At 36.9% G+C, this 22,816-nt stretch overlaps 1 protein-coding gene across 4 annotated transcripts in view; it reads right to left on the bottom strand.

Annotated features, from left to right (window-relative positions):
• The window catches only part of CDC42BPA (CDC42 binding protein kinase alpha), a 185,428-nt gene that overhangs the window by 95,309 nt on the left and 67,303 nt on the right, over window positions 1–22,816 (bottom strand). For all 4 annotated transcript variants that reach the window (XM_066178138.1, XM_066178139.1, XM_066178141.1 and 1 more), the window contains exons 5-6: window positions 20,846–20,941; window positions 16,250–16,398 (exon numbers count right to left, since the gene is read on the bottom strand). In XM_066178138.1, the coding sequence (XP_066034235.1) occupies window positions 16,250–16,398; window positions 20,846–20,941 (245 nt within the window). The remainder of the gene's footprint in view (window positions 1–16,249; window positions 16,399–20,845; window positions 20,942–22,816) is intronic.

The raw sequence follows: 22,816 nt of genomic DNA, 5'->3' as shown, positions 1-22,816 counted from the left end.
GCTTCTCCTCAGCTTGAACATGTTCTTTACTGTATTGTAAATACAGCATCATATTTATTACTTCTTGGTTATCAGATAAAAACCCCCAAAAAACTGTGTTGAAGGAACTCTATTCACAAGTTGTTAAATACAGCAGAAGACACTGCTACTGAACACAAGAAATGCAAAGTGACTGTTTTCAGGGACAGGGAAGAGGAGAGTAAAAGCACCTATATATGTGCAATGGAAGGAAGAAAATTTATATTTCACTGGAAATTTAGATTACTTCATGTTATTATTCATTCCATGTCAACCACCGATCTGACCAATGTTGGTGCAGACTGAATCAAAGCCTTGATGGAGGCAGCAAGAAAAAGAGTGAGCTCCTTACAGGGGCATACACAGGCAAGGCTGTATACTGACAAAAAACAAGCAACAAGACTGCATCATTTCCTGTGTGCAATTCCACAGCCAGGTGAGAAATCACGACCCTCTCATTAAATCCTCAGCCAAGTCCTCCACAGGGAGGACACTGCACAGGGTGGAAGAACCCAGCACTGGAAGGAGCCAAAGAGGGACATAAATGACTCCAAATCCACAAGGAAAGCAGAAGTGAAGAAACATAAAAATCCTCTCACCTCTGTAATGATTTGATTTTTTTTTTTATTTGCTGTATCACTCAGAACTTCAAAATACTTTTTTAAAGGGTGAAAAGTAAACATTGTGCCTTGTTGCTCAGTTTGGAGTCATGGTGGGAAGGCAGCCCCAAAGCACTGCATCACAGTGGCCATGCTAAAAGCAGATAAAAGCACTGCAAAAAGAAGATAAATTGTATACTATTATTTGGCATTAGCTTTTCATTTGTGTTAAGCTAATTCCATGTGAAAATGCAGAGGTTTGTTTCTGACCATGTCCAGAAGGATCTCAAGGTGAATTAGGACACTCACCAGAAGTCTCCTGTCCCCAATACTTCTTAAAAGAGGTTCTTTCTTTTATTTTGCTGTTTTGAGACAGGAAAGGGTGCTTTCCTTTTTGACACTAGAATTACATTCAAAATAACAGATTTCTGGCCTGTATAATGAGGGTTTGGATTTTTATTTTATCAGCGTTTCATCAGAGGTTCTTCTACCCTGTGTGTTTTTCAGATTGAGAGAATTTGAGTGAGAATTCTGTAAGAGACTGAAGCACTGATCCATCATCTGACCATGGGATACCAAGCAGGATGTTACACAGTCTGGGAATTTTTTCTTCTAGGAAGACCAGCTTCCTTGACTTTTCTCTGCTGTAGAGTATGAACATGAACGGAAGTAGAATGGAAAGAACAAAAAACAGTAAACAGCAGGACATGAAGATGTGCTTCAAACTCCTAGCCTGCCTGTTGATTTAGTAACAACAAATATTTTTTCTACTCTTCTTTTTCACATTTGATATTCATACAAAAGCCATTAACTGCAGAAAGGAGGAGTTTTTCAGAGAGAGACGTCTGAGTCTTGAAAATGCTGAAAAGCAACACCTTGCACAGACAGCTGAAGAGGAGGGTGGTAAAAGTCAGCTGGTTCTCAGGCAAGAGACAAGTTTGCTGAAGCACCCAGGTGAACCACAAGCCTGCATCTCAGAGAAAACTATGGAAAGTAATTCCAGCTTTTTCATTTTTAGTCCTATCACTGAATGCAATCATAGAATTCATATCAAGAAGTTATAATGAGAGAACATATAGTAAGAAACTACACACTTCACAGCATTGCTGATTTTTTTATTATAGATTAAGGATATGACTGATGTGCCTGAATTACATGTGTTGTACTAGACAGAGATTCAAATGGAGAACTGCAGCTACTAAGTGACAGCCATGGCTCAATTCATAATTTTAAAAAAAGTCAGAGAATACTATCCTAGAACAAACATTTATTTAGGAATATTCAAAAGTGCAACACACACACCATCCCTCAAGCTCTCAGAAGTCACTCCTAATCCTCCTCTTCTTTGTTTCCCTCACCCCCATGCTTATTTTCTGTCTGGTCTCCTCACCATTTAAATTGCTGGTCACTTGGAGGATCAAAGCTGCTATTTTGAGTCACTTAACCTACAGCTAATCTCATTGTTGCTTGCCTGTTTAAGTAGAATTACTTGGCTCTGGTGCACCTAATGGTTAACAAGGAGTCTCACAGTAAGTCTTTGGCTATATGTAATGTTACAGAAGGTGCACTTCAGAACTTGCATAATGAGCAGTTTTAGCTAGTTTTGACATTAATTCCTAGAAAATTGAGGGATATGTGACTTGATGAATGATGAATTAATCAGTCTGGCTGAGACTCAAGCACTGCTTTTCTTTCTGGAAAACAAATAGAAAGCAAATTTTTTAAAGCAAGGAACAGCAATTTCCAACTTAAACTAGCAAGCAGATCTGTTGCATCTATAAATGATTTATTAACATAATATCTAAGCAGAGTTAATAAAAAACTTCCTTGGGACATGTGTTATAGTTGATTTGCATCAGGAGAAGTCTGAATAAAAAACCCCTAGTTTTACTTGTTTGAAACTTTTTCAGCAGTGTGAAATTAAAGATCTTGGTGCCTGCGCCTCATCTCCAACCAGGAGACCCTGAACTCATCACCAGCCAAATGGCTTTCAGCAGAGTGTTTATTTTTAAAAAATGGTGACTTTTTTGCACCATGCTTGACATTATCATCACCATTACCAAAGCATTATGAGAAAACAATGCTTCCTAAGTAAGCAAAGTTACCCATGTACCTAACACTATTCTTTTTCACAGATTCAAAGACAGGTTCTATTCTGTGTTGAAACATCAGAAAGCAATGGCCACTACTTAAATATCAAATTTTTAGTACTCAGTTTGAGATGACCTGGTCTAAACAGATCACAAAACACCAGGTTGGAAAGAACCACAAGGATCATCTGCTCCAACCTCCTTGGCAAAAGCACAGTAAAAATAAGACAGCCCAACAGCCTGCAAAACTGATAGCCAACTCAATGCTGCTTCTTTTAATAAACATAACACTGCCTAAAACCTTGATGGAAATTACCTTCTTTCTTCTCATGGATCTGGAACCAAGGCGTATACAAAATTATGTAACAGTGGTTAAGTACTGCCTGCCCAGAGCTGAGATTTGAATGTCATAAATGTACACTGAAATAATATTGTGGTTCAAAATGATCTATTAGACTAGAAATGTACCAAAAAGGTAACTCACCGAAGATAATGCATTCAGAGTTCTTCTACTTAATATATTATGCTAACATAATTACCAATTTCAGTAAGATTATTACTGGTGCTATTTCAATGTTGTACAAACTACTATCTCACCATCAGATACTTTCAGCCAAGAAGTCTCATTAGCATAAAACACAAAGTAAGTCAAAGCCTGTGGTAGAATCCCACACTACCACATGCATCTCAACCATTTCACACATGAGCTGCATTTTTACCTTAAACGTACATTTGCTTTTCAGTAACTGCTGCAATGTGTTCAAGCAGAACAGTTACAGAGAATTTCAATCATAACATGACCTAAGAACTACATCAGGATTATATCAAAATTTCTAACAGGATACCAGAAACTACTTCAATCCAGTTCAAGATGCTCTGTTTTCATATGGGAACAGGAATTCCCTGATTTTCTCAGAAAAATTCTATTATTTCATCACTCTAGAACAGAGGGATTAGAAGATTCTTTTGATGCTGCCAATAATATTCCATACACATGTTGCACTGATCTGGTACAAGGGAACAGAGAGGCAGTAATAGAGACAAAACAAGTTTCTGAAATACTTATTGATCTGAATCACACAAGCACAGCCAAAACATTACACAACATATCCTAACCCACAGAAATCAGTACCAGCAATGTGAAGACACACACTTGATGCTAAAGTGAAAATGTAGATTTTTTTTTTTTCCTACATGATATCCTCATAAAAGCTCCAGTGTGTTAGAGGTTTTGTGTTAGTTTTGTTCAAGACACTTTAAGAAACTCACAATCAAGTTAGTGCACACTGGGTGGAAGGAGCACAAAAACATTGAGACAGGAAGAGTTTCGGCAGGCACAAACATAGAAAGGCTCTGGCAAAATATTCATAGGGTAAGTAGGGAAATCAGAAACCTGTTTTGCATTCATGTATACATTTGCGTAGTGTGGTTGCTGGCAGAGTACAGAAGTTACTAAATAATTTTAAGAATTATGGGCCAGAATTTTTTTTAATTTTGGTATATTCACAGAAAAGCAGAAAAACTATGGAACAAGCAGAATGAGATAACAGAACTATCTCGCCAGGGAAAATGCACTGAGCAGCTTCTGTGTTTGTGTTTCTAATGAAGTTGGCATAGTTCTCAATTACAAACTTTTTTTTTTTAATTTATCATGAACTTTTAAAATCAAACATCACCATTTATTATAGATCAGTTTTGTTTAACTGGAACTGAATCTGTGAGAAGGCATGCAAATGTCTGGTTTTGAATCATTTACCACAACGCAAAAATATTGCACGGCTTTCCATGACATCCTCACATTCTGAATTTTTTGGAAAGCGACAAGTTAATCCCTCTTAGAATATTCAACTGGCCATAATGATGTTTTACATTTCAGCATTCACAACTCTCTTATGCGTTTGACTGTCAAAAGCAACCATGACATTAGAAATACAGACTCTCAGACAAATATTTTCCAGAAACTACGGTTTTAAAGAAACAAGGTAAGCAAAGACTGACTCAATGTTTAAGCAGGAGTTGTGACTTGACAGTAATTTCTTTTTGAATCCATTGACAAGTGCTCTCACTATAAATCATACTTTTCTTACTTAAATTTTCTACCATTTTTTGGATTTTACAATCTTAGAAGAAATACCAGCTTTTGGACACAGATGAATAGGAAGAGAACGTTATTTGGAGCTGTTGCAATTAATCAGGCAGAAAACATGTGGCCTGTACTGACACTAAACAACTTTCACTTCCTTAAACATAATGTGCAATACTTAGAATGATTATGAGGAATAACTCATTATGCCAAGCAAACACTGGGAGCAAAACCTGAATTTCTTTGTGTGCACAATTCATCAGGATCAGGTAATTCTTGTCACGGTATTATGGACCGAGACACAATATTTCTAATTTTTCTCATGTGAGAGAAAGTGTCACTGAAAGAACAAATGACAGTACTAGGAAAGGTATTGATAATAAACTGGCTAAAGGAGAGATGACTGCATAGTGCTGAAAGAGGTAATAAAATCAGAGGGAGATTATTACTGCTGATCCTCTGGGATCAGTTTTGAAACTGATTTAACATTTTAGCTTTAAAATCTGGCACAAAAATAAATGCACACTCATAAAATGCGTAGATACTACAAAGCCGAAAAGCAGCAGTAACAGCAGGGAAGATTGGAATATCACACATCCAGAAATGACTAAACTGAAGGCTATAACAACAGAAATCAGATTATACTTAACAGTGTAAAATGTAAATACCATCCCGGCGAGTGTAACACAGCACAAACTTCTCTTATACACCAGGAGTTTATCAATTGCAAGTGATAGAGAGGGATCTGAGTACACCAAATCATTATTTTATATCTGTACCTTTAAAGTGTGATGGAACCATGGCTCTTGGTTTCACTGGGAAAAATATTCTAGCAGAGGGAGAAATACTGCAGCTAGAACACAAGTTCTTTCCAAAATGTCATCTCATATGTTTACAATCCTTGACATTAAAATTTTACAAGTTTTCTGACAACTCTAAGATTAAACAACTTGAAGAATGACCGTACTCAGAATTGTCATGAAACACTATTTCAAAAGTTCTTATCTGTAGAAGAAATCCCTAAAATTTAGACTTACGTATAAAGAAACTCCAATCAGACTACCAAATATGCCAAAATGTAGCTGCTGCTCCTATAATAGGAAAAAAATCAAAACCAAGTAGCCATGGTGGTACAGAAATATAGCTCTTTTTTATCACTACTAAACTCTTTAAAGTAAGATGCACATAAAGAAATGCTAAATTCTCCAGTTCTTCTTCCTATTTTGCAACACTGACCCCTGATCAAAACCAGTCTTTGAAATACAGCACATGTGGATTTCTTATTTTACCTCATTTATTGTAGTCCCCAAACCTACTTGCCTTTTTGCAAGTGTTCATAATCTTAGAGTTCCACTTACTCTCAGCTGTAGCTTGGCTGTTACTACACATACAATGTCAGAGACAAAATTAACCTGAACTCAAACACCACAGCTCTCCTGCTCTGCCATAAAACTGAAAATATGCCCACCACATGAAATTACACACTCTGTTTGTTTTTCACTATGCCTGTGCTCTACTTTCTTCATATATTAAATGAGGATATGATAAACTATCTTCTAATTCCCAGAGTGTGTTAAACTCCAGCATACCTACATGGGACGCCCAGTGGACCCTATCCACCACCTCATTGTCAAGAATTACTTTGAGACAACTTTCAGCTCTTGCTTGGTTTTGCAAAGCTTTGTAAAGCTCTCATGGCTTCTGCTTTATCACTGTGTCCATGTGGCCCTCTGTAAAGTCACCTCTTTTCAGTCACTGAGCCAGCCCTGCAAATGCAGCAGTACAAAGATTTTGGTGTACCAGATTAATCAGTATGGCAGCAGTTCTGGTAACAATTTCTCTTTGGTTAATTAGAAATACTGCAGCATATAGACAAGGAAGCATATTAAAAATGAAGCATGCTTGTATAAATACAACATAAAACATCTATATGCAAAATTAGCTTTCAATCAGCTTATGATATCTCTGGCATCTGAGGAGGATTGTGAGCATATCCTTTTTTCAGAAGATCACTCCCCTAGAGATCAAAACTGCACTTTCATCCTTTAACACAGGAATATTTTAATTTTTTTAAAGCAAATCTTACAAAAAGCAATAGCTCAATTAATAGATAAGCCCCTACCACGCTTAAATCACAACAAAAAGATTGTAATTTGAGGGAAATAATATGAAAACAATACATTAATTCTTACAAACCAGAAATCAAGAAAAAGAACAGAAATATATCCTAAATCTCTCATTCCATAAGGCATTCAGAAAGTATTTGAGCAGGTTCAACCTGTAATATAATCTTTATTCCAAAGGCATTCCCTCATGTTTCCTTCCAAAAGGCAAGGAAACATGAGGGAATAAGCCAGACCAGGCTTGAAGCATATGTCTACAGTTTCTCTACCATGTCATGCAGCAACAAACATATGACATAAATAGTTCAGTATGTGTTTTTTGCTTTTGTTGTTGTTAGAAAACAAGCAAACCATATTGAAAGGCATAATTCAAATATAATAAGCTCTTTGACAGTGGCATAAAACTCCTGAGAGCAACAGACTAAGGAGGAAACTGTAGCCAGAGGCTACAAAAGAAGAAATGCATTTGCTCTAAATGTATCCCAGTATATCCAGTACTTGCAGTAACTTGGCAAAAAAAAATCTCAGAAATTTAAAAATAATTTGAAAAATAAGGAGTGTATACTGTTTGCTCACTAAACACACTAAAATTACACTTAAGAATAAAGTGTTACTGGAAAAGCCTTTGTATTCAAATTGCATATGTAAAAATCACTTCCTTTTGACATAATGCACAAGGCACAACGCTTGCTTTAAACAAAGCCGCAAATATATATTTTAAAAAGTATCTTGAAAAGAAACTTAAGGGCTGAATTTTCAGCTCTTAAACTTAAGCAGACCTCTAAAAGAGCTGCACTTAAATAAAAGTAAATTCCTCCCTGTGCTAGCTCAATTTCCTATATGAGGAAGACATAACTTTGCTACTGTTGTAGCAGATCAGATTTTAGCCCTTCCTCCATTTTTTCCCCTGCTCCTCTAAACCACTGTTTTCTCTTTGTACCTTTCTAATGCCCTTTTCCAGGACTTCACACACTGTATCTGATTAAGAATTACTGAGTTACAGTGGCAGCAATACCACTGCTTCCTGCTGCAGGAGGAAATGCTAAAGGCTGCCCCCCAATAGCTAATGAAGAAAAACTGAACAGCACAAACATCACAGCACCTGAGTCAATAAAGATTTTAATACAACTTCTCAGATAAAGCTCCACAAGGTCTTGCTTCCCTGACCCCAACCACAGAACCTTCCACAACTGAACCAAGTCTGACCTCATGCAAGCATCTGCTTGGTAAGCAGTATTCTAATTTGCAGGATGTTAAGTGACCTATTTTTTTCTCATTTAAGAAGTTAAAAGCCAGCAGTATTTTGCTGTTATTAAAAAGGAACACAAGGTGGGCTCCTCTATCAATGCAAAAACAGCTCTTCTAGAAATGCAAGAGGGAACGAAGAACAGCTTCAATGCAGACAAGGTCATTTGGACTAATACTTCCTTAATTGTCCTTCCAGGAATCAGATTCTTGCCCTAATATCTTATTATGACAAGATATCTTGCAAGGTTATCACAACTTACTGTGGAAAAAAAGGAAGCACTTTTAGTGGTTGAGGCAACAGCCATTCCTCTCAGAAATTCAGACATCAAATTTCTACTTGTCAGATGTGAAAGTCCAGCTACTTAAGATATTTTCACTCCAAACCCACCAAATATTCACTGGGAAGAATGCTCTAGCAAGAAACCAGGTTTTAGAACACTTCTTAATAATACATTCAAGCATCTCAGTGTTGCAGCTTCAAATGAACACTGCAGGAATACCTGACTCTAAAGCCAAGTAATTATTGCTTATTTACGCAATGAGAAATCTATGTGACATTTGAAGTCAGATAATGATAATGAATTTGTTCAGTGCAGTTTCTAATCTTATGTATTACTATTATATATCATTGTATACTATTATTAAATCTTTATATTATCAAATTATAAGTCTTTATATTATCAAATAATATAAACTCAACTGTATTTCAAATATTAAAAAGGAAGCAAAGGGCACATAAAATAAAGGTTTTTCAAGAAGGAACTTGAGGAACACACAAGGCATTTATAAATAAAAATTGGAGACCCTATGAAAGGAAGTAGTTATGAAATAAATACTGTGCTCACAAAGAATAATGAAATGGAAGGTCTGTAGAAGACAAAACGAGGCAGATAGTTTCCTTTCCATATAACAAAAAACCTGAGAATAATGAAGACTCTATCACACAACTGCCATCCTCATTTCTGCCTGCATCATTCTGGACTTAATAAACAACAAAATCACTGAAAGGTAATTACCAACTCTATCTTGGTCACCAAACAAAGAGCTAATTACACCCTCACAACCACAGCCACTGAGACAAAAAAATCAGAAATAAGAAAAATGTTTCTGTCCTACTTTCCTGATGTTGATTTTGGATATCAAAGAAAGTAGTAGGAAAAATATTTCCAGGTCCAAAATGATCAGAAGAGAATGAGTGTAAAATTATAGCTGAACTTACATAAAAACAGCTTGCAAATGGGAATGTTTTGTCCTCAAAAGCAGTTACTAAATTCTGTGAACACCTCCAACTTCATTAAACATTGAAACAGACCTCAAGTCAGGGCTATGACTGTTCTAACATGGACCTTTCTTCTGTGAACACCAAAGAAGTAAAATCAAGCTTTATGCCAGAGGCAGCAGGAGCTCTTAGAAAGTTCCATCACCTTGAGCATCCTCTGAGTGTTGCTTTAAACATTATTACTTGGAAGGGAAGACCACAGGTTTTTCTATAGAAAACTTCAGGCATTAATAATATTCACCTTAAGAGTTAAAAAGGACCCTTTCCAATCAAACTCTGTTTCTTGTCTCTCTCTTTCATTTTCACTTTTAGGAGGGTTTAAACACTTCTGTTTTATGACAATCACAACCAGTTCCTACCTAAGGGGGATTACATACCATCTGGAAGAGTGCTCACATCCATCTGCCTTTTGAGCAATCTCATCCAGAAGGTACACAAACCAACAAGAAAAAATAGCAACTCTTCATCTACGCAATCCTCCTTTCTTGTAAGGGAGAAATAGTACCAGCTAAAGGACAGGTAGGGACTCAGAAAGAAAGGAGGGGTGCAGGCCTTGTTATGCCAGCCTTCCTCAGCTGACAATAATCAACAACCTCCTTTGTTGGGAGGTCAAACATTAAAGGGGATGGTTTTACTGTAAGCTGACAATATCATACATTTATGATACTCCAACTGTTTCTCGTGCCCTTTCTTTAAAATCACATTGCTAGATAACCCAAGTACATCAAGGGATGTAGGGCAGAAACAGGCACAATGTAATGAACAAGGTTTTTATTGAAAAGACTGGCTTAAAGCGACTTCCTACTACTCCCTGTAAGATTGAAGAATTGACCCAGGTTAGTTAAAATGTAAAGTTACTTCTCACTTAGCCTGGTGTCCCTGTTCAGTTCCCTGCACCGTGCCACAAGCCTTTGTTTCAGCATAAAAGGATGCCTGGAGCTTGGGGAGAGAGGAACAATGGGAGAAAAAAGGTCCAAAGATACATTTGTAAAGGCACCTCCGCTGAAAGGACTGCTCAAGGCTTCTATTGCTTAAGGGGCTGGTTTTAGGGTTTTTAAACTCCTTCTGCTCGAATAACACAGAATATACACATAGGTCCATACCAGCTCAGTCACCCACTACACAGCTTTCACTCAAATTAACACTCCCATGAAACACACAACCATTTGCCTTCTCCATGCTGTACAGCCAAGTGTGATCCACTAGCTCTTGGCACTTCAAGCATCTCTGGGCCTTTTATTTCAAAATACTTCTAGGTCATGGCAAGCTCCTTTGGAAATCCTACCGATGAATTGTAGTCAACCAGCGTTAACCTCATCCAGCCCTCAGAGCAGGTCAGGTGCCACCCCGAGGGCACACTTTGAGAGCAGCTGCCAGCGTTTGTACCAGACAGGTCACAGGGCAGAATGAAGGCCCAGATAACCTTTGTATCCAGCCCCTACTCAGTGGAAAAATGGAGAGGAAAACAACTCACAGAGCTCTCCTACCTTTGTCACAGAATACCTAGTAAGGAAGCACTGGCTTACTAAACACTCACTAAAATAACTTTCTGTCCTGCAGTTTTCCATGTAAAACGAAACCATGCCACATTTCAAAGCAATACATTTTCAGTAACTATCAAAATAATCCAATGTTATTTTTTCCTTATTTTTCTAGTCCTGTTTCCTTCACTCTCAGCACTTTGTAAGGACATCTTCATGTGTGTATTCCACATTATGTCTGTTGCAAAGTTTGGTAAACACTTAAAATACGACATTGCTTTCTTTCAAACCCACAATGAGGGCTCAGTTTACCAAGGGCCAGAGCACTTGGCTCATCCTTGTGCCAACTCAACTCAGACATACCGCGCAATGCAGCTAACTCCCAAGATGGGCCTTCCACCCCTAAATTTTCCACTTAAGCAAATTAATGATCAGTAAAGACGGGATACACCCAGAAGACAGAAAACCACTTATTCAGCAAGTCAAAAATGGATACGCTGGCAATGAAACTTACAGTTGAAAGTGAAATGCATCCTACAAAAAGGATACCAGATTTCAGCTGCCTGCTGACAGCAAATATTTCAAGGATTGCCCTAAGATGATTTCTACTTAGGACAAATAGAACCTCCATGTTAAAAGCAAAGAGTCTAGCTTGATAGGGAATAGGCAGTTCTTTTATGCCTCTAATGGATTTATTCCCTTATGTTCAGTATTTCTCAGAAAGGATGTCACTTCCTCAGAGAATTCTGCTGCTCTACATTTTAAGAACTCAAATGTTCCAGTGAAGCTCAGCTTAAATTTCAGAAGCTGATATAGAAAATCAAAGGTGAAGAATAAGAGCAGGTATCTGGTGGTTTAAAATGCTAAAATCCTTGCAACTAAAAGACAGCAGCAACCAGAAATCCAGAATCACCCTGATGGAGTTAACTGTAATCTCACATATTTTCTGGAAGTGGGTGTGTTTACACTTTGCATGCCTATCTTTTCACATGCAAAAGACAACACCTGACATGTATGTAACTTAAAGAGATTGCCCTGTAGTCTTAACTATCCTCCCATAAACTTAACCAACAAAAATGGTAATTAACACAGGTGTTTCATAATCTTCCCAAAATATTTTCTTGGTTAGAAGGTAACTAAGGATTGCTTTACCATTCAATAGAAAAAGATGACTGTTTAATGTGGGTGCGTGCCAATATATGGAAACTATTTTAAATGACTATTTTTGTAGTGGTCTGGAGGATCATGAGTCTAAACGTTGAACACTCCCTAGCTGCAAATTAGCTCTGCCCCGAATCACTGTGCAACCCTGAACAGAATAAATAGGTGGAGGAAAGAAAGTCAAAATGAAAATTATTTAAGCACATTAACACTTATATTTCTGTACTTTTCAAGAAGATGTCATGCCCTAAATTAAATTTAGGACAGAGACAGACTTAGATGCACCCTTACTAAGGGGCTGCCTCAGAAGACAGCACAAAAGGCAGAGGCACAGACAGTGCAGGGGTGTGCAAAGCCACCAGTGACACACTGAGTGTGCCCCAGACAAGCTCCTGTCCAGAGGGCATCTTCTGCAATTCTCAGGGAAAATTCCCTCCTGTGGCAGACAGGCCTTCTCCAGTTTTTGGGGTTTTTTGTTTGTTTTTTTTTGTTTTGCCTTGGTTTTATGGGGTTTTTTTGTTTGTTTTTTTACTCTAAAGGATTTAGACAAAACTAAGAATTCCTACTTTACATAAAACTGAGAGAAAACCTGGTTCACCAATAAAATCATAAAGGTGCTGTAGGAAAAACAACTGTTATGTGTTTGTGGTAACACAAACATAAAGAAAGTGTAGCTACCTAGCTTACACTGAGAAGTGTTTTACTCAGTCCACACCTGGATATTTGGTAATGCATGCAAAGATAAGCTTTTAACATATGCCATGAGGAATTAAGTAACAACACAACCTTGAAAATAAAATTAATATTAATGCATGTAGAGACTTTTTTTTCAGAGGGAGGAAAAAAAAAACCAAAAGAAAGGTGCTAAGAATATATAAAAATAAAAGACAAATTGATGTTGATTCCTAATAAATGGAAAATCTTAACCTGTATGATACCACAATTTGCAGAAGACTGGCACAAGACAACACTTGTCCTAAAAGCAAGCACCACTTCACTGGTACCAATTGTAATTGAAGATATCAGGGTTAGGTATATGCTTCCCAAAGAAGTTGTGAATTTGTGAGAAATACAAATACATACTTTATTTCTTGTTTTGAACAGCTGCACATATATTTAACTCAGATTAAGTTTCCTTTCTAAAACTAGCCTTGGAGCTCTCAACATCACTTGGTAGTGCCAGTGCTAGTGAATTCATACCAATGGCAAAAGCTAAGACACTAAAGAAATGGCCATTTTGTTTACATTCTGAGCCATCATTTAGCTGCCAGGTAAAATACCACAAGATTTGTTCACAGAAATTAATTAGTCAGAAATGAAAAATTATGCAAGGTTTCTGTTCTGATTGATGTTATCTCAAAAACATTGAATCACACATTCGTTGAAACTAAAAAGAGGATACAACCTGAGAAAACATTAAGAATACCCTAAAAATAACCATTGATGTTATTTTTAGTCAGCAACTTTTCTTTTTCTTAATTTCATTAGATATCAGGAGATAGCTTCAAAAACACCATGCAATTGATCTGCACAATTTTATTAATACCTAGATTTTAATCTCCTTCCCACTATAAATTCATCCTGCAATCCCACAATGCTACTGCAGAAATAACATTCAAATTTGGAACTGAAAACCTGAAATACAGTAATTCAAGTAATGCTGAGGTTGTTTGCATTTGACATTTCAGAATCTTGGCCAATGTACTTTAGGAAAGGAAAGTGTCTTGCATTTGACATCAGTGGCTGGCACAAAAACAGCTACTTTGGGAGTAATCAGCATCACTCCCAAACAAAACTAATTGACAACTAAAAAGTGATAGATGCTAGAAAGGCACAAATGGAGTGACACACTTAGAAGAAAAACAGAAATACTATTTTCAAAAAGTACAGAAACATTCACAGAAAACCAAAAAATTACCATCGAAGTACACCACTATGAATGGTTAATGTGAAAATCTATCCTGAAAGAACTGGGGCACTAAAAGGAAACAAAACAAAGCAATCTGCTATCTTACTGTGTGAATAGAACCTTGACCAAAACACGCCTAAAGCACGGTTTCTAGTTCAGTAGCAACCCAGATCAAATCCTGATGCACACTGGCTATTCAACTGAGATACCACTACTGCAGCTGCCACATTAATCCTGCTTTTAGCACTATTTCCTCCTTCTTCTCCTACATCCTTTACTGTGTGCAAGGCACTCCCAAAAAAGGATGTGACCACCATGGTTAAGCCTTCAGGAAAAGAGCATTAGTGGCATTTAGATGATGGGTTTTCTTTTCCGTTCTTTTGCTTTACCAGTTGCAAACATCTTAATAAAAATAACAGTGAAACAGGTCTCATTTCAAAGGCTGATCATTTAACATATACTCAAGTGCTCTTTACATTTTTAATCTTGCCAAACATGCCTTTATAAACAGGCATTGTATTACAGCAGCACTAATGATAAAATGCCAAAGTGGCATTTAGAAATTTATGAACATGAAGTTCACCGGCAATGCCACAAATCAAACAAAAAAGGACCAAGAATGCATAGGGGCTTTTTTTTTTTTTGGGGTAAAAAAAGTCATATGAATAAATATGCAAGCATAATAATTAGCATATTGCTTTCAACTTCAATGTTACTATTTTCATCCTGAGTTTCACACCAGCACCTATTTAATCTTGGGGACACTACTGTTTGAGGATGGAAAGAAATATCACATCTGCTGCACATTACATACTAGCAGTACTGAATTACAAAGATTTTGATCTGTTTGGAGGAAAAGGTAGGAGGAATATGTTCTTCTGGAAAGAGTTAGTGCTCCATAGGCAGATTTACTGGGTAAAAGACCTGGCAACAGTAGATAGTGTCTCACCAATTTACCCACAAACACATTTTAAGGATTAGATCGAAATTAAATTGAAAGCAAAAACCTTTCACATCAGGTCCTAAGCAAAAAACAAAACAAAACAAGAGGCAGAAATTACACTGTTCAAATCTTCACTACTCAAGGAAAGTACTCTGTTTTTTCCCATGAGACATTATCACAGAAAGCTGTCTTTAGCAGGCAGACACAGCTCTTCAGCAAAACTAGCAGACTTCAAACAATTCCAAAAGAGTGATTTGCAGTTTAGCACCAACCCACCAGCTCTCTCACGAGAAGCCAGAATTCCAAAGGAAATAAAACACAACCCAGTAACCCACCAAAACCAACCACAATACACCTTTTGGATAAAAAAACCCAACCCTAACCCACTCCCCCACTCCTCCCACACACCTTATTTGCAGTGAAGCAGCCAAGCGGGAATAGTAAAAGAGGACTTGGTTAGTACAGACCCTCATTAAGCCAAATAGATGAATGTATCAAATGAGCTCATTCTGCCAACTTAATGATTCAGCTTAAAGAACTGGGAGATTTCCTCCTGACTTCTATCAGAGTCAAGTACATCTGTTAAGTGCATTTGAAGATTCTGCCTCTTGTAAGATAACCTTTTCCTCTGCACACAAGAATTACCATGGATTTCAGCAGAAAATGATATATCAAAGAAAAGATGATGCTAGTTTTGTGGAAAAATCAGTCATGGTCTCCAAAAAAGCTAGACACAAATGACTTAATATTTTCCCATGAACACAGGATTTATAAATACATATATATAAATATATATATGCATATATACACATACACACTAAGGTAAAGGTAAGTACCACAATTTAAGTACTTCCATTCATTTAGCTGCCCTCAATTTATTTTAAGGACTATATCCTTAAGTCCAAAAGAAAATGCTGAAAAAAATTTCAAAGCAGAAAATGGTGTGTTTTCAGCTTCAGTATAAATCAAACAGATTAATGAAAGAACAGAATTTGACCTTTCAAGAAACCTGTTCAAAATTGATCACATTTCACAAACAGGTTTCCAGTTTTACTTTTATAAATTATGGATCATTAACTCTCAAACATAGCAGTGTGCAAGGTTCAAGAGATGCTTTTGGAGGTTCATTCATGCCTCTGACCATATGCACAAGTTTAGCAACAGCTCCAATACCCACAACATAGAGAGAGATTGATTCTATCATGCTCACTATCACAGCAAGGACTTGTTACCAACTTAAAATCTTCTAACAGGAAGTAGTTTCACTCCATCAAGCATCAACTTCCAACAGGAATTCGGAGCTCTAATTACTTACCTGTGAACATAATGCAACTGATGGACTGAATCGATGGCTATCACCATTTCAGCCAAATAAAAACGAGCCATATCTTCAGGGAGTCTGTCCTCAAACTTGCTGAGCAATGTAAGCAGGTCTCCTCCAACATAGTAGTCCATAACCAGGTACTATGGAATGGGAAGGATAAAAGAACAGAGTGAGGGGGGAAATAATCACAATTTATTGAGTGAATAGAAGATTAATTCTCATTGAAGCATAAAAATTAATTCACTGCAAAAATTATTATGGACATAAAAAAAAACTAACCAAGATGCTTAGGTGCTCTGAAAACAGTAGTCAGTTCAGCTGCTGTTTAACATATAGCCTACTTCAATATTTTTCATATTTATACCTCCACAAATACAGTAAGTTTCATGGCAAAATAGTACCAACATCATCAACAGTCCCATCACCAAACATGAAATATCTAGACCCTCTGGATTCCCTTAAGAAAACAGCACCCTTTGTTGGAATGTTAAAGGAGTAAGGATTAAAGTACAGAGCTATAAAAATGAAACAAGTGTGTTAATTTGTAATCTCATTTATGTTGCCCTAATTTCCAAGGCTTCCCCTCCCCTTTTTTCCTACCATCTTCTTTTCCCATTAAACAAATTTCTTTGGAGAGTAAAGTTTTAAGACTATTCAGATGAAGGCAAAGTCTGAGAGACTTCCAATGACCCACAACATAATTCCAGAAACTGTTGACATTACACACGATACAGGACCTGCCAACATAAAATATATGTCACCTTCTCTAATTGAAGGGATGGAGAAAAATAGTGATTTCTTATGTATTAATGAAACATAAAACTTGCCAGCCATAAAAGTGGATGCAAAGATTTTAAAGAAATCAGAGCCTTTCTGCATTTTACTGTATATACAGAATAAAATGCCACTTCTTTTAGCAACATAGTTAAAATGACTGGAAGAAGTGAAACTTAAGTGTGAAACTCAGGATTAATATATTTTAGCTTAGTTTAGTTTGTTTTTAATTAAGAAACAGCACCTGAAAGGGTAAATGGGGAAAAGAAAAAAAAAATCAAACTAATTATAGCTAACAAACTAATTATAAACATTCTAATTTAACATGCACTGCTAAGACATTACCTTCAAACATCATTGTGGACAGGTTAATTAGAATCACAGAATATCCTGAGCTGCAAGGGACCCACAAGGATCACCAAAGTCCAGCTCCTGGCCCTTCACAGGACAGCCCCAAGAATAAAATCACGTGCCTAAGAATAAATTTCCACTAGACTATCTGAAAGGTTTTGCTTAGAGCTCCAGCCAGTTTCCAGGAAGGCAGCCTATCTGCATTTGAAGCAGTGACTCTTAAGACCATAAATAATAAAAAATATTGACAATGTAATAACGTATACCCCGATTTGTTTCTTTAAAATTCTGAAAATGGAACCTAAAGGGACTATTTATATTAGTTCCCCTAACATGTTTGCCTTTCCCATTCTCAGAAAAAGACACTAAAATATGAAGAAAAAAAGTCTGAAAAATTATGCCAGCTCTAGGGAAGATAAGGGCAGGCAGAAATCTTACATGTTTCTTTTCCCTCTTATTTTCCACAATAATAAAGGTGACGAACAAAGATTTTAACAGCTTGACACAGAATAACGTGGGCATACTCATTGATTCCAAGTGCATAAGAAAGCACAAAAGACATTTCCACAAGATTTTAAAAATGTTGATAGTCAATTTTTTATCTGTTGCTTTGTGACAGGAATAATAAACTTCTTAAATTATGCTCACAATCCTTAAAGAAGATAAGTATCTTCTATTCAGTGGCGCTCCTACGCTCCCTCTGGAACAAGATTGATCGTATTAGTTTCTTGTGTTTTACAGTTTTAGAAAATGCATTAAGCCTTTGGAACTTCAGATATTTATTATTCAGTGATGCACTGCACAGATATCTCCAAGAGCTGAACTTACTGGTTTGAAAGTATATTGAAAAAAAACTTTTGATGTGGGATCTCTGCACTCATTCTTCAGCACTATTAAAACCTCTGCAACTCAGCTACTGGATATAGCAAAATAGTGGAATTTCGGCTCTTAAAACACAGGATTCTGCACCTCCTCCTATATTTGCAAGAGCAACATAGTAGCCTAATGACACAGAAACCTTCAGTTCCTCGAATAAGCCAACATTTAAACTGTAACTCAGGGTATTAAGCTGTGAGAATGAATACATGCGAGGAATGACAGTCAAACCTAAAAATTAAAGTTTACATTAAAAAATTCCATCAAATATCCAATGTCAAATATCCACGTCCTTATGAAAAACGGGTTTTTTTAAGCTTTAAAAATACTTCCTAAATGTACACAATCATCCAGATCTATCTAAGTCCCAAATACTTCTCAAAATACTACTGTACGACAGCACCATCTTTCCAAGAGAAAAAAAAAGCATATATTTAACAACTCTAAATTCTAGTAACAAGGGGAAGTTTAGCACAGGCATTTAATCCTAAATCACAGATTCATTTCATGGAAGGGACCTCCTCAGACCTCATCTGCTCAAGTAGGGTCAGCTAGAAAAGGCTGATGATGAGTGTCTCCAGCTGGGGTTTGAGTATCTCCCAATAAAGAAGGGTTTTCTTGTTTTCGGATGAAACTCTGTGTGTTTCAGGTTGTGTCCACTGGCTCCTGTCCTTCCCCCAGGCAGCACTGAGAGGAATCCAGCTCCCTTGTCTTGACTCCCTCCACTGGGTGTTTATACACATTGATGATAACCCCCTCTCCATCCTACATTTATTTGGGCTGAAGAACCCCAGATCTCTGTACAGGAAGGAAGCCCCAGTGTCTCAATCATCCTACTGGCCTCACAATGGACTTGCTCCAGTAGTTCCATCTCGCTTTTGCCCTGGGGAGCTCAAATCCAGACGCAGCACTTCAGGTGCAGCTGGGGCAGGGTTGAGCAGAGAGAAAGAACCTCTCCTGACCTGCTGGCAACACTTCTTGCAACCCAGAATACTCCTGGACTATTTTACTGCAAGAGTGCATTGCTAGCTCCTGGTCAAGCTCGTTATCTGCCAGGACCTGAAGTAAAGCTGCTTTCCAATCACCTGGCCCCCAGCATGTACTGAGTTTCTTTTATTCCACCCCAGGTGCAGGGCACTGCCTTTCTCTTTGTGGAACTTCATGAGTTTTCACTCTGTCCAGTTCTCCACTCTGCTGAGGTCCATCTCAGGGCAAGCAACAGTCACTACTCAAGCACATCTACTGCTCAATCTACACAGATTTTTTTAAAGGCCACTTGTGTTACACATGATTTTAATAAAAAGCATATGGAGAACTATTGATGATACAAACTCCCAGTATTCCTGATATTTTGCCCAGCAGGCTGCAGAAATAGCTCCTGTCAGCAGATGATCAAAGATGAAGAACAGAACCTGCTCTGTGCTTAGTGGAAACAAGGAAACTGGCAAGAATAAAACAAATTCTATAAGGCAGTTGTGGAATATATAATACTTTCCTCGAAGTGTTGTTAATGATAAGATCAGAATTATGCAATACAAGAGATTAATTTTACTGTCCACATTAACAAAGCAGGAAGCTGGCTGGGAGGTATTTATGCCAACAGTTAGACTTACAAATCCAGAGCCCCGTTTCTTTACAAATCTACCAAAACCCATGGATGCCCAGGCATCTAACTGACAGAAGTGCAATAGAATGGCAAAAAACCACAGCAAGTCTGCATAAGTTCCAGGTATAGCACTTTTGTATCAGACAGACTTGGAAGAAAAAATGACTGTGGCTGTATAGTAGATTCTAAAAAAATTATTAGAATTGCTAATGATAGAGAATCCAAAGCACGTGGCAATAAACCCCAGATAATCAAAAGCCATCAATGCATAGCTGTTTATTTTTTCAAGCATAAATACTACCAAAACTGTATCACAATCAAAACACTTTTTAAGTGGAAAAGATTTTGTAGAAAATTGGCCACTTTTCCTCATGTAAGTTTCTTTTTGTGAGTCATTGAAAATACTCAAAAAATTAAGTAACATAAAAGAGACATTTTAATCTACAATTACAGCTTCCAATTCTTATTTATGAGCATTTAATGGCATTCTTCCATGTTGCAATAACATTTTATTGTTTTGTGACAGCTTACTGAGTTTAAGTCCTCAAAATAGTAAATTGTTTCAAAACAGGGCTATTCCCAATTTTTCTCTGTAAAACAGTAATCAGTATAGTTAATCATTAAAAATTAAAGTAAAATAGAAAATCTACGTTCATAAGTCCACTTTTAATTTTATGAATCCAATTAAACTGGAATGACAAACTGTAAGAAAGAATCTGCAGATAGACCAAGGCTAATCAACAAATGTAGAGTGACTTAGAAAACTAACCTGCCTTCCTGAGGCATTTATAGCAAAACTTTGGAAGTTTCTGACCAGCCTCCACCCTTTAGAATTTTATGGAAAAATCACAGATCCTCACATGGTCTGTATGGCCCAGAACACAAAAGTAATAAATAAACTACTTTTCTGTCTCAAACCACAACCAAGACTCTGCATTTCCACACAGACAGATTTACATATATATAAAAGCAACACTTACTAAATAGTTTTCATCTTGGAATGCATAATGTAATGTTGTGATCCACTGGTTATCTCCGTTCACTAACACGTCTCTCTCTTCTCGAAAACAGGCTGTCTAAAGGGAAGAAAAATATTATAGGCATTAGGTAAAATGTATAAAGAAAAACATTTAGCAATCTGACTGTGTTTTAACATTATATTTGGGAGGAGAAAAATCAAAACTGCCTCTCACTTAAGAAGTCATTTATTACACTATCCAAACATGACAAAATCTAAAAAAAAAAAAATAGATATGAGAAGAGCCCACCTTCTTAAAACTTAAACAGTTGTACTTCTCTGTACTGTTAAGTGAGGCAAAGCGATAAATAAGCTGCTGCTTCCTATCTTTTAAAATGTCAAAATCTTGATGCATCAGTAATGACAGAATAGCAATGTGTGATTAAGAAAAACAATCAATAATGGCATTAGATACTTGTAACTGCACTAGGAGTTAGAGAGCTGGAATCTGGAGTCTTATGTTGTTTTATCTCATCATGCTATTAGCCTAGCTTCACACTTGAGTTTTCACATAAGTTTCTCCTAATTTGAAAGTAGCTGCCAATGACTCCACGTAGTCATCACTTGATGATAATCATTAACCACTTTCTCCAAACCCCTTGCTCAGGAAAAGCAGAGAGAAATGAATAGTGATCTTGCCAGATATAAGCCATTGATCAGACATCCCAAGAGGTTTCCCCTCTGTACACTGGAAAGAAAAACAGGTGGCAGGAGGTGCCTTCATATCAAGTGGAACAGAGGAGAAACAAGAACTGCCAAGAACTGTGGAACACAGGTTTGTACAAAACAAAAGAAGATAAAATGTGAAGAAAACCAAGTGCAAAGCAACGAGGCATTTAATCCAACGAAGGTCTTGCAACTTACCCTGAGTAGTGAAAAAAAAAACCTCAGCAGAAACAATTTTGCAGAATGACACACAAAAATGACCAACCAATGAAAAGCCAAAAAGAAACTATAGCAAAGAAGTCCCATAAATATTTTGAACAAAGTGAGTTCTGAAGTGGTATCATAAGAAAACAAAAGGTACCAAATAACAAAGCCAACACATAATTTTGTTCAGAAAAAAAAAGATCTAAAAGATGGTGCAAAGGAAAGAATAATATTGTACAGGCTCTATTTAGAATAGAGAGTTTGAGAAAACCACAGACCATATTTTATTCCAGCACACTCTCCTCTTCACAAAGATGTTTCATCATTTTGAACCCTGCTCTGTCTCTTCCATCTTCAAGACAGCTAATTTTAAAGGAAATTCAAGCCTTTGCTTTTATTTTTTCAGTTTAATTTCCAAATCCAATAGGAAAATAGCAGAACTCTGGCATGGCTTTTGCTGGCTGTGAGATTTGGAAAGTGAAGAATGAAAGTGAAATACCATTTGAGATTGAGATATGCACAAGAATACATGCAGAAAAAAACAAAGCAGCAAGTAACTCCCTCCTCCAAGCAAATAAACCATCACAAGTTCTTTTCTTGGTGAATACAGTGAGTAAGAATGATAAAGACCAGGAAAAATTAAGGTGACATATTTTAATCACTGCACAACACAGGAGATAAAACAGTGAAATTTGAGAAAATAGCAAGACATACTTAAAACAAACACCTTCAAAGGATATTGAATGAAAAATAGACCTGGGGTAGGAGAATGAGCATGGATCATCTTCAGAAGGAAAAAAAGCTGTTTGATGCTTCAGCTTGTTTTTTTTCCTTCCTTGTTTGTAAACCCTTGACATATTTCAGAGAGAAACAACTATGAACTCTTGTTTTCACAAGGATGAATAGCAGGTAGTTTCTCTACTTGTTATGACACAATTCATAGGATTAGTTACTAGAGAGTTTATATAATTCCACTTGTTTTTGTCATGATTTGACAAAAGACCGTGCATTCCTTGAGCACGCCAGACACCCACCTCTGGGCAGCATGCCTAGAGCTGAAGCA

The sequence above is a fragment of the Chamaea fasciata genome, unplaced genomic scaffold (genome assembly GCF_029207755.1).
Source record: "Chamaea fasciata isolate MVZ Bird 193981 ecotype frontalis unplaced genomic scaffold, bChaFas1.0.hap1 SCAF_3, whole genome shotgun sequence".
Taxonomy (NCBI): Eukaryota; Metazoa; Chordata; class Aves; order Passeriformes; family Sylviidae; genus Chamaea; species Chamaea fasciata.
The sequence above is the reverse complement of the archived record's forward strand: the minus strand, read 5'-3'. Positions and strand labels throughout refer to the sequence as shown.